The 15033-nt window shown below is 39.0% G+C and overlaps 1 protein-coding gene across 1 annotated transcript; it reads right to left on the bottom strand.

The window, feature by feature from the left end:
• Positions 1–6868: 6868 nt before the first annotated feature.
• Positions 6869–14657, bottom strand: arf2a (ADP-ribosylation factor 2a). The gene is made up of 5 exons (XM_051387215.1): positions 14527–14657; positions 9754–9908; positions 9522–9632; positions 9272–9396; positions 6869–9066 (listed from the first exon to the last, which is right to left on the bottom strand). Exons 2-5 carry the CDS (start codon positions 9896–9898, stop codon positions 8905–8907), a joined length of 543 nt encoding a protein of 180 aa, XP_051243175.1. The 5' UTR covers positions 9899–9908; positions 14527–14657; the 3' UTR covers positions 6869–8904.
• Positions 14658–15033: the final 376 nt, after the last annotated feature.

Below are 15033 nucleotides of genomic sequence, written 5' to 3'. Positions count from 1 at the left end.
AAAGGTAACTGTCATAACACATCGATCATCCATCAACCTTCCCTTCATCATGCAGAAGCACCCTATATGCACGCACATGCACTAATGCACACAGTTGTTTATGTCTCAATGTAACCTTCAGAGTACCATCTGTACATTCAGAGCTAGCAGTGTGACAAGTAGGATCCTCTGGGTATAAGGAGAACCGGTAATGATGGATATCACTCTGTACCTGTAATACACAGTTAACCAGGACTGTTCCAATTATATCATCTAACCATTTTAAACTTTGCAGAAATCCAGCATTGTTACTGCTGCTTAAGCATGTTAGTCCCTTTGTACAGTGGAAACAATAGAGAAAAATGTTCGTTGGAGCCAGCTAGCCATACTCAGTCAGCCATCTCACAAAGAACAAGGTAACAGATACAAAGCCTGACACCAGCTATTAAGTGGAACCTACTACAGTATATGTGGGCCACGCATTGACTCCTATGTGGCCATTCCTCTGCTAGGCATCTCTTAGCAAGAGGGTTGGGGGATACACTGTGAGCACCTTATACAGTATGTAAAGAGTGAGCATCAGCTGCCTATTGAAATTGATGTGAAGTCAGGAACCCACATGAGGTACACAGCAGGCTAAGACATCAGCTATGCAGAATCAGCTTCACTGCCCTAGTAAAAATGAATTATGCATGCATACCTACACACAGTTAAAACAAAGTGTGTGTGTGTGTGTGTGTGTGAAAGTAAGTTACTTTATGTGCCGTTCATATGCATGTGTGTAGATTTACCTTTGACAGTGACAGTTATTATGTACATGTTATGACACAGACAACATATATGTCAAACTGTAATGTATTTGATTTACAGCTCATCAGATGTGTTTGTGTTTCCACAGGGATTGTTTTGTGACATTACACAAATGATTTACGTACTCAGGAACATGATGGCACCTGGGAAGAATCTGTCCTCATGTATATTTGTATTGATGTACAGTGAGTGCCCTGTAGCGCCTACCAGAGGAGAGACATTGAAACAAGTTGTGTCGGGTTGTGAGGAGTCTGTATCTGGATGCAGCAGGACAATTATAACTAAAGCACACAAAGCATAAAACATAAATCATGGCTAGGAGCAGACCACCTCTTCTTTAGCAGCCGATGAACATCAGAACGTGAATATAAGCTTACAGCTAGAAAAAGAATACAGCTGACTGCAGCAGCAGCAGTGTAAACAGGGAAAAGGAAAAACACATCAAACTACAGAAGCCATAAAATTGGCTGTGTGTAAGACAACAAACATGTTTACATCCCTAAAGCCAATACACATTATTACCAGTGGGCAACCCAAAGAAGAAGGCAGCAACTGAGGGGGAAATATACTGCGAAATGCACTAAAGCCTATTACCAGCGCTGAAATATAAGTAGGCTAATTTACTTAACTGTTGTACTTAAACGCAAATTTGAGCCACTTGAAAGCTAGTCAGACCTGGAATGACTTCCAAACACACATTAAGGGTGCAACATATTAGAGAGAGTACAGGATATAAGAAAACCTCTGAGTGCTGTAGTGGTTCAGATTTACTGCCCTTAATGTTTATATAGCTTTTTTTTAATGAGTTTGTTTGTTTGATTCATTGTTGTTGTTTTTTTGTACCTTGTTTATTATCTTTTATTATCCTGTAACAAAATACAAGTTTATATGATTGGATGTTGTACTATAAATGCCAAAAATGAAGAAAAACATACAAAACTGAGGTATTTGCAAATAACTAAACTAACTTATTTCCATTAGTTTATGCTAACTTATGCTTTTACTCCCTAACAATTCAGAGAGAAATGTAATACTTGTTTTTGTTTTGTTTGCAAATCACTTACATTAACTCCAGCTTGACCAACAACAACATTTATGCATCAGTAAAAACAATCTGACTTCAGTAAAGTTACTTTTGTTTAAGTAAGCTTTTGAATGCAGCACTTTTCCTTGTAATGGAGTATTTTTATACCGCGATATTACTGCATGTGTCAAGAAAACACTGAAAACTACAGCAACAACTTGATACAAATGCAACTTTAATGCAGCATCAGATGAGCCTATAAACTGACATTAGCTCCAGGTAGCAGCCTTTAGCCTCATAGCTCACCAAGCAGAAGCCCGTCATTAAAGCGCCAAGGAATCCATATTGGCACAAATATAACACAAATATAAATACTTACCTTAGGCCACAACTACTACCTGGGTTTGAGACTGACAGCTGACATAAGGAGGAACCAAGGAACTGAGTTGGGAACCAAATTGTCTTGAAACAAGTGCTGGCAGGTGAGATAAATGGAGCGGACGGAGCACCGCCAATTTACCTTAACTTAGACCGCTCGTCTCAAAGGGTGCGTTGCATATATGTCACAGTCTGTGCCGGAAATAAATAATTCACCTGTACACTGTCTCTACACTTAGCATACATTAAAGATATCATGTAAACGCATAATTGGTTTGTAAGTGCATGTTGTAGTGTTAACTTACTATTGCTGTGTGTGTGTTTTTGTGTGGTTTTTTGTGCTTTTGGTAACCTGGTTAAAATTGTAAATACATTAGCATTAAAATATACCCCAAATGCAAAGTAAAGTTATGCACAATGGCCCATGAATCATATATTTTGGGATTATAACTATGGATGCGTCAAGCATTACTTTAATGTTGCAACTATTAAACGTGGGACTTATTGTAACTGCTATATTCTGCTGGGTAGCTTCATCTATAGGCCTAATTTTATATGAGAATTAATTAGTTGATTATATATTGTATTAATCTGAAAACGCAAAGTAACTAGTGTCTGAAGCTGTCAAATAAATTTTAAAAAGTACAATGTTTGCCCCCCAAATGTAATGAAGCTTAAAACACAATAACAAGTAAAGTACAAGTACCTTTACATTTTACTTAAGTGCAGTACTTGAGTAAATGTAGTTAATCTCCACCACTACCAGTGTCTAGCTCAATGCTTGTCAATATGGTTGTTCATATGTTAAACCTCAACCAGACTATAAACCGAAAAAACAAAGCAAAATGGAATTTACATGCTACACGTGGTAATACATTTAATAGCGTCCTCCTATCTAATATAATACAATGGCGACTGCGTTTGTTATCAAAGCTTTATTCATATTAAACAATCTAATCTTGTTCTTTTCTCACATACAGCAGACATCTTCCTTCAACTACAAGACTACGGATTCAGTTGTGTTATGAAATCAAACAGTCTTTGGCCTCAGCGTTAGTCCGCTGCCAATCAACTGGACAAATCCTGTGTTTCCATGGCGATGTGAAAGGCTAGGGATGACTTGTCTTTATAGAAAGGTGCAGTCACTGTTGAACTCCTGTGCTGTGTGTGGGTGGATGGACAGGATTTAAAATACCAGCCCAGCCACAGGCACACTGCTGAGCACCTTCTGTGACTTCCGCAGGCCAAGAAATGCAAGCGATCATTAATGTTATACACGCACGCATTGAGCTGCAGTGAACCACAGGACTACATATTTATATTGACACTGCTAAAATAAGGTCACACATGGAAGCATGAATCAACAACAACCTTTTGTTTATTGTTGCTCAACGGTAAAACTGATGCTGGAGGATGCATATATTACTACTCCTTCACCGACTCCCTCTGACCCTTTACAATTCATTACCAATATCTTTTGATTGATCGTCAAATGTTGGTCATTGACACAGCTGATCCCCTGGGATGAAGGTAATCATTTGTGAGAGAAGCACATAGATTCTTTACTTAAGTCAAAGGAGTATTCTAAAAATGTAAGGGTAGCCCAATACAAGTAAAGGTCCATTAATAATCTTATTACAAGTACAGAAGTACAATAAAATGTAGTTAAAGTGCTGGTTCTGAAGACATTATTAGATTGTTGATAATGATTAATGACAACTCATAGACGTCTGAAACAGCTTTTTTTGCAAGGGGTTAGGGTTAGGGGAGGGGTTAAGATTGGGAAACACTGGTTTAATATTTAATAATGCAATGAGTTTTACAGGTTTATCTATAAAATCTACAACTAAAGAGTAATAACTCACTAAATCTGCCAAACAAATGTTGCCTAAAGTAGCATAAAATGGAAAATACTCAACCTCAAAACTGTACTTGAGTAAATGCCCTTGTTTTTTTGTTTTTTTTTACAACCACAGGAGGTCATGGAGTGACAGCGGTGCAAAGAGGGATGCTGAAAAGACGACATCATGGTGGGGTGAAAAAAGGGTTAATGTGCTGTGAAACTACAGAGTGTGATGTGACACACTAAGGTGAGATTTAGTGGATCCACAGAGAGCACATGCCAAAGGTCAAGTGTAGCACAGTGTGTGTGATTCAACATATCCTATTAGAATTATTTCAGCTTTATTTGTTAGTCAGGGCGTGTGCGAGACTGAGGTGGATTAGCTCTGGAAAGGATAGGCCCAACCACTGCAAGTGATTCAGACCCAAAGCACTGTGAGAAGAGTAGAATCACCTAAACTCAACCTCAGTTACAAAGCTCCTTTCAAATGAAAATATAACCAGATCAGGTCAGCAAGCATCTTGTAACTCCAACCGGCAGCTACTGCCAAATGAGAGATGCTGTGTGTGTCTACAAGGATGTGATCGTAAGCTACGCTCGGTTCAATTAAAGAGCCTTAGCTAAATAAAAGTAAAGCTTCACCCCCATCCCTCTGCTCCCTAGCGTGTGTGCTCCCTGTATCACAGTCCATGTCCTGTCTCCTGCTCCCCCTTCTCCATGTCTACTCAGTCTCTATAAATACATAAGGTGCTGTTTCCAAGGTAACAACTCTATGGAGAATTGGCCACTTGAAATCTAGATGGAGTGGAAAAGGAGGATGAACAGTGGTCTGCAGGCTATTTGATTGTCAGGAAAAGGCCCTCATATTAACCACGTCACCACATCTATTGTCCTCTGTCCCATGGGACTGTCTTCATTAACCCAATACATCATCCTACAAGCTATAGACCTGTGAGAGAGAAGAGGATACTGTGGGATGTTTAATCTGTAGCTGGATGGATCATTTGTATATGTTATCATCTAACTCTCCAAAGCAGGAGATCTCTCATTTAGTGCATTGAAGCCATGGAGAATTAGCACATTTGAACATCAGACATGTTGCCAAAGTGAAAATTTTCAATTAAATATTATTCTGAATATTAAAAATAACAACAATAACATCCATATTGATAATAATTGTATCAATAAAGAGCTGTTTTAATAACAGTTTTCTGGTGTGTCTGCCTGCTTAAGATTGTGCTTCAAAGCAGACATGATAGTATACTAACCTTTCGGTCAATACTTTTTCTTTTTTGGTTGCTTTATTTTTAAAATATGCTGTTAGTGTCCCCTTTTCTATTTACCGAGTGTATTTACAAACATGAGTCTTTACTGCCCTCCAGTGGTCACAGTCAGTAACTGCAACATACGCCTACATTACGTTTGTCAATTTGAAATAATAAAATATGTATATTTCTGTATCCAATTGCTGTTTATGTATATAACTTTTTGAATTAATTCATTTACTTTCGCTTTGTTTAGGCAGTTAGATTGAGTAAATAGATGGTTGTCAAATGATCCTGTTTACTGTTTTCTAATAGTCACAGTTGACTCCACATTCTTCAGTGGAAATAAAACAGACAAGACAAAACACAAATAGTACATTTTAGACAGAAATTTATTTTCAGTAGTGCTGTCATATACTGATCAGTATAAACATCTGGACTGACTCTGGAGAACCACATTTAAAGAAGCTATCAGTGTTGTAGTTCAGAACAACTCTATAATTTATGTGTGTCCTGTGTCTGACTATGCCTCTTGTGTCAAATGCCCTGGCTTTGGAATAGACTTGATACATGGTTTAAACCATAGACAAATATCCCTTTGTGCACAGGTTCATGAACATTACCATTAGCCCTAGAGACCGGTGGGTTTAATGCCACTCCAGAGGTGGACAGGCTTTGCTTGTTGTGTAATCTGGGTGTAACTTCTTGCCTTGCTGTCCTGTCTACAAAACATAAGGGATGTACTTTTTAGTAAAATGTCTTCTATTTATTATTTCTTTTGGTCTGATTAAGAAAAACTATGCTTCAGGAAGGGAGACGGTATAATAATGTATAATTTCTTTGTTTAGTAATGGAATGAAATGTTGGATCACTGCAACTTTTTGGGTGTCATCTAAGCCCATGAAGGTTAGGCACTTTGTGTGCATGACACAAAAAAAAATGCTGTCTGTTTTGATTGTTTTATTTTCAAAGTTTTTACCAATAGTTTTATGAGGTATTGTGTCTGACTTGATGCTGGTACGTAGTGTTGCAGTTTCTTACTCTAGCCACTGGAGGGCAATGAACACTCATTTCAAAGTCAACTCCACCCAGCATCACACAGAAGAAATACTTTCCTTTGAGCTAAAGAGCTGTTTTTAATCATTTTTCTGGTGTTTCCAGTCCACCACCTAAACATGTTCATTGACAGTTTAATTAAGTGTATTTATAATCAAGTATTCACTGCCCTCCAGTGGTCACAATGAGAAACAGCAACACTACATTAAATTCAAAAGTGTTAAGATAAGTATAGTTGTTATGTATATGTCCCTTATTAATGTGTTTAACAGTCACATCAGTATTCCTAATGATTAAATTAATAACCTGCTGAACATACTTCATACCAGCTGCAGACATCATATACCTACATACACACTTTTATAATGTATATTTAATTTAAATATGATTTTGGTTGTACTATCAACTATAGAGGAATATAAAGTATTACAATCATCACTGTGTGGCATTCATTTTTGAAAACCTTCCAACCTTTTTGAAGTTATTCCAATAATGAGGCCAGTAAAGGAGATGTACAATAGAGATCTCTTTATTATAGTGCATTTATCAGATGTTACAAGATGAGTTTAAAAAAGCGTAAAAGGTAAATAAGAAATACATATGCACATACCTTGTCATTTTTACAGAAACGATCTTGAAAATTAAAGCTTCACATCTGAACAAGGGTAGGTGGATGACGTCAAGTTAAAATACATTTTCTTGTAGAATATTATATACATTTGTATTTCTTGCTGTATACCAGATCAAGTCACTTATCCTATGAACTCTACAATGTTTAGGGAATACCATAATGTACAGACAAATAAAGCCCAAAAGGAGAGTCAATCAATTACTCAAACTTTTTCAAGAAAAAACACCTAAATGTCCAGTTGTACAAACACAAAAGGAAAAATGAATTTTCCTTTAGAGGTCAGCGGAATATTATGACCTTAGAGTCATCTTCACTTAGTAAGGGGTGTACAGAGCTCAAGATTGGTTTCTTATTGTTTGCAGGAGCCTTTTGGATCAATGCATATGTGGGAAACTTCTATAACTGGGTGATGTGGTGCAACATTCTTGGTTGCACATTTTAACCGTCTGCTGGTGTAGAGCAATGGGAAGGGTTACCGTCTATGGGTTCATTGCAAAGGCGGATGGATAAATCACTGTCTTTACACAGGCCTGTGTTGTGCAAGCTGATGAGGTTGTGCAAATGGCATCAGAGGGACATAATGCCAACAACTCCAGGGGGAAGCGCCCTGGCTACATGCAGGAAAAACACCATAAAGCCTGAAGCATTGAGGAAGCATTTACAGTGCTGCTTCATACAGTAGGCCAGATCAAACGCTTCCATTCCGACTGTACCGTCTATCACAGCGCTGACAATTTGTTCAAGAGCACGTGTCCTCTGGAAAACACAGGAGGGGTGACCTAGCACTCTGCAGGCAGATCCAAAACTGAACCGAACACAATGAGCCCTTTCTGTATCCAACCAATTGGTCCGAAAGCATTTTACTCAAAGACTGCACACCTGGCACGTCAGCTCATGCTTAAGTAGACCAGGTCATGCGTGCATCCATAATAATGTAAAAAACAAAAAATAGACCCTAACCAAAAGAATTACATACAAGAGAAAATAAGACTACCAGTAAATAAAAAGCAGAGTGGGAGCAACTCTAAAAAGGCCTCACCTTTCCAGTGGACTGGATGTAGCTGAAACACACGCACACAGCACCCGAGGACACACAATGCAGTAGCCACACTCAAACACACCTCCACATAATGTAAACACGAAAACACGTATTGCCTTTTCTAGGCGTAGTCATGACAGATCTTTTAATCTTCTATGTGTAACAAACAAGTCCCATTCAAATAAATATCAGGGTCATAACCATGAGAAGTATAACTTAGGGAGTCGAGACTGAATTTAATTTAAATTAAAATTGTTCAACACATGGGGAAACTTATCTACAGGTATAGATGGTGACTAAGACTATAATCTGACCATTAACAGGAGCTACAGTACACAGGATTCACACTAAGAAAAAACTTGAAAGAACCATTAAGTATCCAGTGTTCACTGAAGAAGTCAAAACTCAAATCCATGTTTTCAAAAGAATGTAAACTGATTTGAGAGGTTTGGTATTTTATTGTTATCAAACAGGACACGGGTTACACTGTGGTATACTGTGTGGATAGATGTGTTATTTTTATCGTTTGTTTTTTTACAAACATTCTTGACAGATTCACAGGACTCAACATCCTGTGTCACTCTTTGCTTTGTGGAGACCAGTGCCTTCTGAAGTGCTCACACTGGAGGGATGAGGTGCTTGAGAGTTAACTGTGTTCAAGGCACAGCAGGGCTGCTCCCACTCAGCTCACACACGCTTTCATTCATCCAAAAATACTCATCCAAACACACACGTACAATACACACATGCAGGAGAGCACTGGCCTAAGGTCCAACGTTTCAGATGAAAGAGAGAAAGGGGGGGGGAATGAGACCGGGACCAGTGCAGTCTCCCATCACACTGCAGACAGAGATGACAGACTGGAGGTGGAGTGATGGATCATTTTGCATTCTTTAGCTGGTTTGAAAGCCAGTCGAGACCCTCGTAGAGACCATCTCCACTAGTGGCGCATGTGGCCTGGATGTACCAGCTACGTTGGCGCAGGCTGTGCAAGCCCAGTGTTTCTGTGAGCTCAGCTGCGTTCATGGCATTGGGCAGATCCTGAAAGAGCAGAAAAATCATCATGAAGTAACTAACATTCCCCCGATATTTGGCTGATAGCAAAGATGCTGACTTGCTAATTTTTGATCATTGGCAAAGTAATCATACGTTACTTAGGATAAAATCAAATGCATGTGTACAGCTGCCCATATTTATGACAGTGGTATTGCACTGTGTTGCTTCAATGACAGTGACTCAAACTCACCTGTTTGTTGGCAAACACAAGTAGCACAGCCTCCCTCAGCTCATCCTCAGAAAGCATTCGCATCAGCTCATCCTTCGCCTCGCCAACTCGCTCCTTGTCATTACTGTCTACTACAAAGATAAGGCCTGAAAATGGAAAATAGGTGAGGTTTGTATACAGGAAGAGGTCACCACATGTAATAGAGGATTCTGCCGACAGTGGGCTTGTACAAAAGACTTTAACCGATGTAAAAAAAATACGTCAGTGTCACCTTGTGTGTTTTGGAAGTAATGCCTCCAGAGTGGCCTGATCTTGTCCTGACCACCGACATCCCACACTGTAAAACTGATGTTCTTGTATTCTACCGTCTCAACATTAAAACCTGCGGATGAAGGACAAAACAGAGAAATAGACGAAAGATTAAAAATGTTTGAGTTGTCACACTGCAGGGTCTTCTTACCACTGCCAAGGTATCGTGCATAAAGATGTAGGAAAGGACTCACCGATGGTAGGGATTGTGGTAACAATTTCTCCTAGCTTGAGCTTGTACAAGATGGTGGTCTTTCCAGCAGCATCCAATCCTACCATCAAGATCCTCATTTCTTTCTTGCCAAACAATTTACTAAACAGGCTAGTAAAATTCCCCATCTTTGCTCACCTGCAGAAGGACACAAATATTGAGTGGTTAGGTCTCTACAAATGTGGCTACCGCACTATATACAGTAACAGAGACATTCATCCAAGTGTCAGTGTTCCACCTTTAGACACTGGTGTTGCTAACCTGTGACTTCAAGATTTTGTCTGTGTCGGGGATATCTGGCAATGTTGCTTTAGACAGGACTAAAGACCATCTCCTATGGCTCATTCAATAGTATATATTTAGTTAATGTATCCAACACATTAAAATAACAACTGCAGCCTCCTAAATCTGAAGCTCCTTGGTCTAAACACTGGACGTCATGATTCAAAAATATTAAGTTTATAAGTTTAAATTATCGATATGAATCCAAGTTGTCCGAGGTCTGCTGGAGGAAAGACGTATCACTTTATCTTAGCTGATACCCATTTGTTTAAATTGGAGGTCAAGAAGTCCGGCTGGATGACAAATGCAGATCCGTCTGTGGAGCCGATGAACCACAGAGTTTAACCTGCACCACCGTGTGGGTCTGAGCAGTGGCAGAACTAGACTGTTATACAATGGATGGCCAGAGGGTGGTCAAGGCTTTATGAGGAGGGCCATATACTAGGCCTATTAAAAGGAAAATCCTGGGATACCGCAAGTCGGATTCAAACCCGGGCCACTGCAGCAACTCTGTATATGGGTTGCCAGCTCTACCGACTGAGCTAACCTGGCACTGACACTGTTATGATTTAACGTGGTACATAACATGCCTTCTTTGTTGCACTTTCAGTTTCTGGCGCAGCAATTAAATCGACAACCAAAGAGAAGGCTGCACATCACGGACACGAGACGCAAGACTCAGCTCAAGGATCAAATAAAGACGCCATTGGTATGAGAATTGATGAATGACTTGCCTGGCTAGTTTTCTGTTGGGAGCTGCCCGGGCTGCTGATATCTGGGCTGGGGTCTGTCTGTGCCTGATTTGGTTTTTTTTTTTAGCAAAAACATTGGAAATATCTCCCTTCCTCTTCATTGTTATCTGTTTATTCTGCCTTCTATTTGCATTTAAAAATCTCGCTGTTTTCGACGTGAGGTGCAGTGACCTGTCAATCAACTGGGGTGGCACCCAGGGTGTCCAATGAGGCTCCAGGGGGTGGCCAGTGCTACCCCAGCCACCCCTCTAGCTCCGCCCCTGGGTCTGAGAGGTGTTTTACCTGTACAGTCAGGTTAAACTACACAGATCATGATCAACAAGTATGAGCTCAGACAGCGTTTGCTTGAAAGAGAAATCTCTGATTCAAGTTCCCCAAAAGACGTTTATTGTCATTGCTGGTTTATTAATCATTTACTCAAAAAAAATGTCAAAATAGCTGTCAGAAAAATTTTAAATGCCGACAAGTCAGAAAAAAAAAAAAATTTAATGTACAAAGATATGAAACAGAGAAATTGGTGTAATTCTTTGAGAATTTGTTTTTAACTGACAAATACTGCAACTAAAGATTATCTTAATTATCAGTCAATTAGCAGATTCTTTTCTTGATGAATCGTTTGATCGATCAGAACACAAGTGGAAAAGCAACATCAGAATTTCCTTAAGCCCAAAGGGATGTCTTGTTTTGTCCAAATACCAAAACTTAAAAAAAGCAGCATATTCTGACATTTATGAACCTGGAACATAAAATGTTTGCCAATTCATTGTCTGTGGTGATTACAGCTCTAAATGACTAGATAGATTTCTGTCATGATACATACACACATTCAGCAGATTCTGCATCCTTAATGTCAAGTTTGACATGAAAGTAGGACAATAAACAGGAAATAAATAATGAACATGGTCAGTAAATTCCAGAGGTTGTTCAGTGACTGTAAATCATCAAGTGCTGTAAATCATATTCCTGTTGCGCTGTCCTCAACATACCACCTGCTTATACTCCAGCAGTTAAAGGCTTTTAAAGTGTCTGTTGACAAGTAGGACCAACGTGCCTCAGCTTGTTCGGCTCAGCTGTTTGGTGAACGTACAGGCTAAGGACACAACAGAGATAAGCACCAGGAAACAAGAGAGAGCACATTCTTCCAGTTCAGAAACAGCCACAGTGAGTTACTAAGATGACACAATGTCTTCTGGCAGTGTTGGATTCTGAACAACGGGATCTATTGTCATGGAAGACGTTTATACCACTGCCTTGTGTGTAACACATTTCTGCCTGTATGGTTGTTGGCTGACAAAGCAAAATGTACAGCGGGGGGGGGAAAGCCCATTTGTTTCAGTTCTGTGCGGCTGACACCAAGACCTGCTGTTTACCATTTGTGTGTTGGATAGTTAAAAGCTCTCTGCATAATCGGAAATATTGACATTGTGTCACATTGCCTACTTTAGGGGTGCACCTAACAATTATTTTCATTAACAGAAAATAATTGTCATGAGGAGAGCAACACATCACAAAACTCATGGTTTGGATCACAGTTATATTATACACACACTATTATAATACTATATATATATATATATACTCTCTGTCCTGACCTACACAGATGGGAAACACAGTCTGAAAAGGATTAATCAAATTTAATGCTGTTTATTTTCTGTTGATCGACTCATTGATTACCCAATCAGTTGTTTCTTTGCAATAGTTGATGATAACCACGTTCTGAATCTTTAGAGAACAACAGGACCAGCAGTCTTACTACAACCATCAACCCAATAACTGCCCACCATTATGGAGGGTGAAGAAAGGAACAGAGTCTGGTCCAATTTAATTATTTTAACTGTAAACTCCACCACTAAGTTAACATTTTCCACACATTAAACAGGCGCAGGATGTAACCAAACTGTAGCCTCCATGGCTAGGGCAGAAGATCATGTTCAGAAAAACCTCATTTTCAATGACACAGTGAAGGTGTATCATAAAGCTTGCAGACAATGTTGCTTCATCTCTCCCCATTATGTTTTTAGTTAGTAGCAAAATAGTATATATATATATATATATATATATATAATGAGTAAGTATATAGTAACATAGTACACAAATAAATCAATATGAGGATTTGCTGAATCAATTTAAACTGAGGAAAGATAATAAAATGCATCCAGCCCTACCCTCTGCCATTTCAAGACAATACTGTGACCGCTGATGACTAAACTACAGTCAGATGACATAACACCTCCAATTCAGCTGAAGCAAACTGTCAAATACAATTGCCACACACACACACACACACACACACCAAAATGGCCTAGCTCATCTATTAATAACAGTCAAACATTACAATCAACCAAGGAGCATTGTGAGGTGTATTATACCTGAAACTAAAGAAGAAACTATGAGAGAGGTTTACATTGCCCTGCTGTTCTATTAAAAAAAAAAAGGGGACACAATTTGAGCCAGGTCTTGCTGCAATAAGGTTAATGATAGAGGAAAACAGAACAAAGGTTGCTAGTGATCTGAATTAACCAAGAAAGAAAGAAAATCATTATTCCTATTCTAATTTTAGCCCCCCCACTTCCAGTAGCATAACCATGTAATGCTGAAACACTTATTCCATTCATCAAAAAAATAATGACCAACTATGTTCATAGTTGATCATTTAATGCCAATGCTGAACATATGCTGGGTTCATCATCCTGACAGGGCAAACTATTTGAAGATATAACCTTAATAAATACAATAAAATAGTAACAAAGTCTGACGTGCAAAGTATTTAACAAAATCTTGCTCAATATTGCTTCTTTTTTTACCCCACCATGTAGGGTAAGGGCATCTAGACTCTCAGATAAATGAGGACGTCCTGTTAATCTGCTCCTCTAAGTAAACAGGAACGACTGGTTCCTGTTAACCCAACAAGACACAAGAGGTATGACTGAACTAGAGGTTTCTGGACATTAGAGAGTTGTTTTTTTAAAGTCTGGGGGTCTTTTTTTTTCCCCCTGACGGATTATTTAAAACTCAAGTGACATTTCTGTGAAAAGAAAGTGGTCCAAGTGCAGATGACGTTACCTTACGGACCATCAGCTGAGAGCAGATGCCGACGTCTGCAATGCTGATGGATGTTTCTCGATTACTGCCCTTAAAGCTCATCCTGTAAATTAATCCCAAGCGACTCAACCGCCCATAAAACAAGATGCTAATTCCACATTCGTTAATTATCCCGTACTGTGAATGAACTTTACCTGACATCAAAACATAACCTTACATAAAAGCCTTTATATTATCCGGTTATCAGTGAGCTAACGTAAGCCATAAAGCAGGAAGGGTGAGTTAATGTGGAAGCTCGTTAGTATAAGCTAACGCTAACTAGCCGAGCTGTGTTTTAGGAAGCATAGATTACCGTCAATATAAATTAAACCGGGGAGAAAAAAAAACACACCGTACCTACGGAGATGACCCTGCCTGATAAAACTACCGGTTATCATTTAAGAGGAGTTTATATTTAGTGTTATATGTTTAAAAAACTTCCAAAGCAAACCCAGTGGCGCTAAAGTTAAACTGCTAAGGAAACGGCTAATGGGTTTAAAGTGTCCGGTTAAAAGCTGCTACAATTCAGAGAAACCTGTGACACTGAATGAGTCAACAGGTTCTTGGTTTTTAGCCTTATCTAAATAAAAAATCCTATCTATAAAACCGTAATGTTGAATGTTTCCAAATAATATTTATACCTTTAGAAATGCTTCTCGATCCTTCGTCGCTGGTCCTGTCCGACAACAAAATGGCGTTTTCCGGTGTCGTCGTCTTCTTCTTCTTCTTCGTCGTCGTCATCAAACGCTTCCACCTTCTTCTTCTTCTTGATTTAGTATGACGGTGGCAAACATAGACATGGTGCATTGGCGCCACCAAGAGGTCTGGAGTGTCCTGTGTTAGAGAGAGTCATGTGATATCATCAGATCAAGCAATTATGGAGCAGATTGCATACTTTTACTGATAAACAAACCTTATTCATGTGATTTATTGGACATTGAGGATAGTGTGGCTGACTATATTCTCTCATATATTTTATATAAGAATTTGCAATTAACTCATAAGTATTTTAAGTGTTTTTCCTCATCTGGATTTTGGTAGATGGACAGTCACGGGCCACCGTAGTTTAGAGATATTTTAGTAAGAAAATCAAACTGACTGAAGGTCCCTTCATTCCCAGTGCAAATCAAACCGTTGTTTGAAGAATT

The sequence above is a fragment of the Dicentrarchus labrax genome, unplaced genomic scaffold, assembly GCF_905237075.1.
Source record: "Dicentrarchus labrax unplaced genomic scaffold, dlabrax2021, whole genome shotgun sequence".
NCBI classification, from domain to species: domain Eukaryota; kingdom Metazoa; phylum Chordata; class Actinopteri; family Moronidae; genus Dicentrarchus; species Dicentrarchus labrax.
Note: the sequence above shows the minus strand (reverse complement) of the source record. Positions and strands in the feature narration are given on the sequence as shown.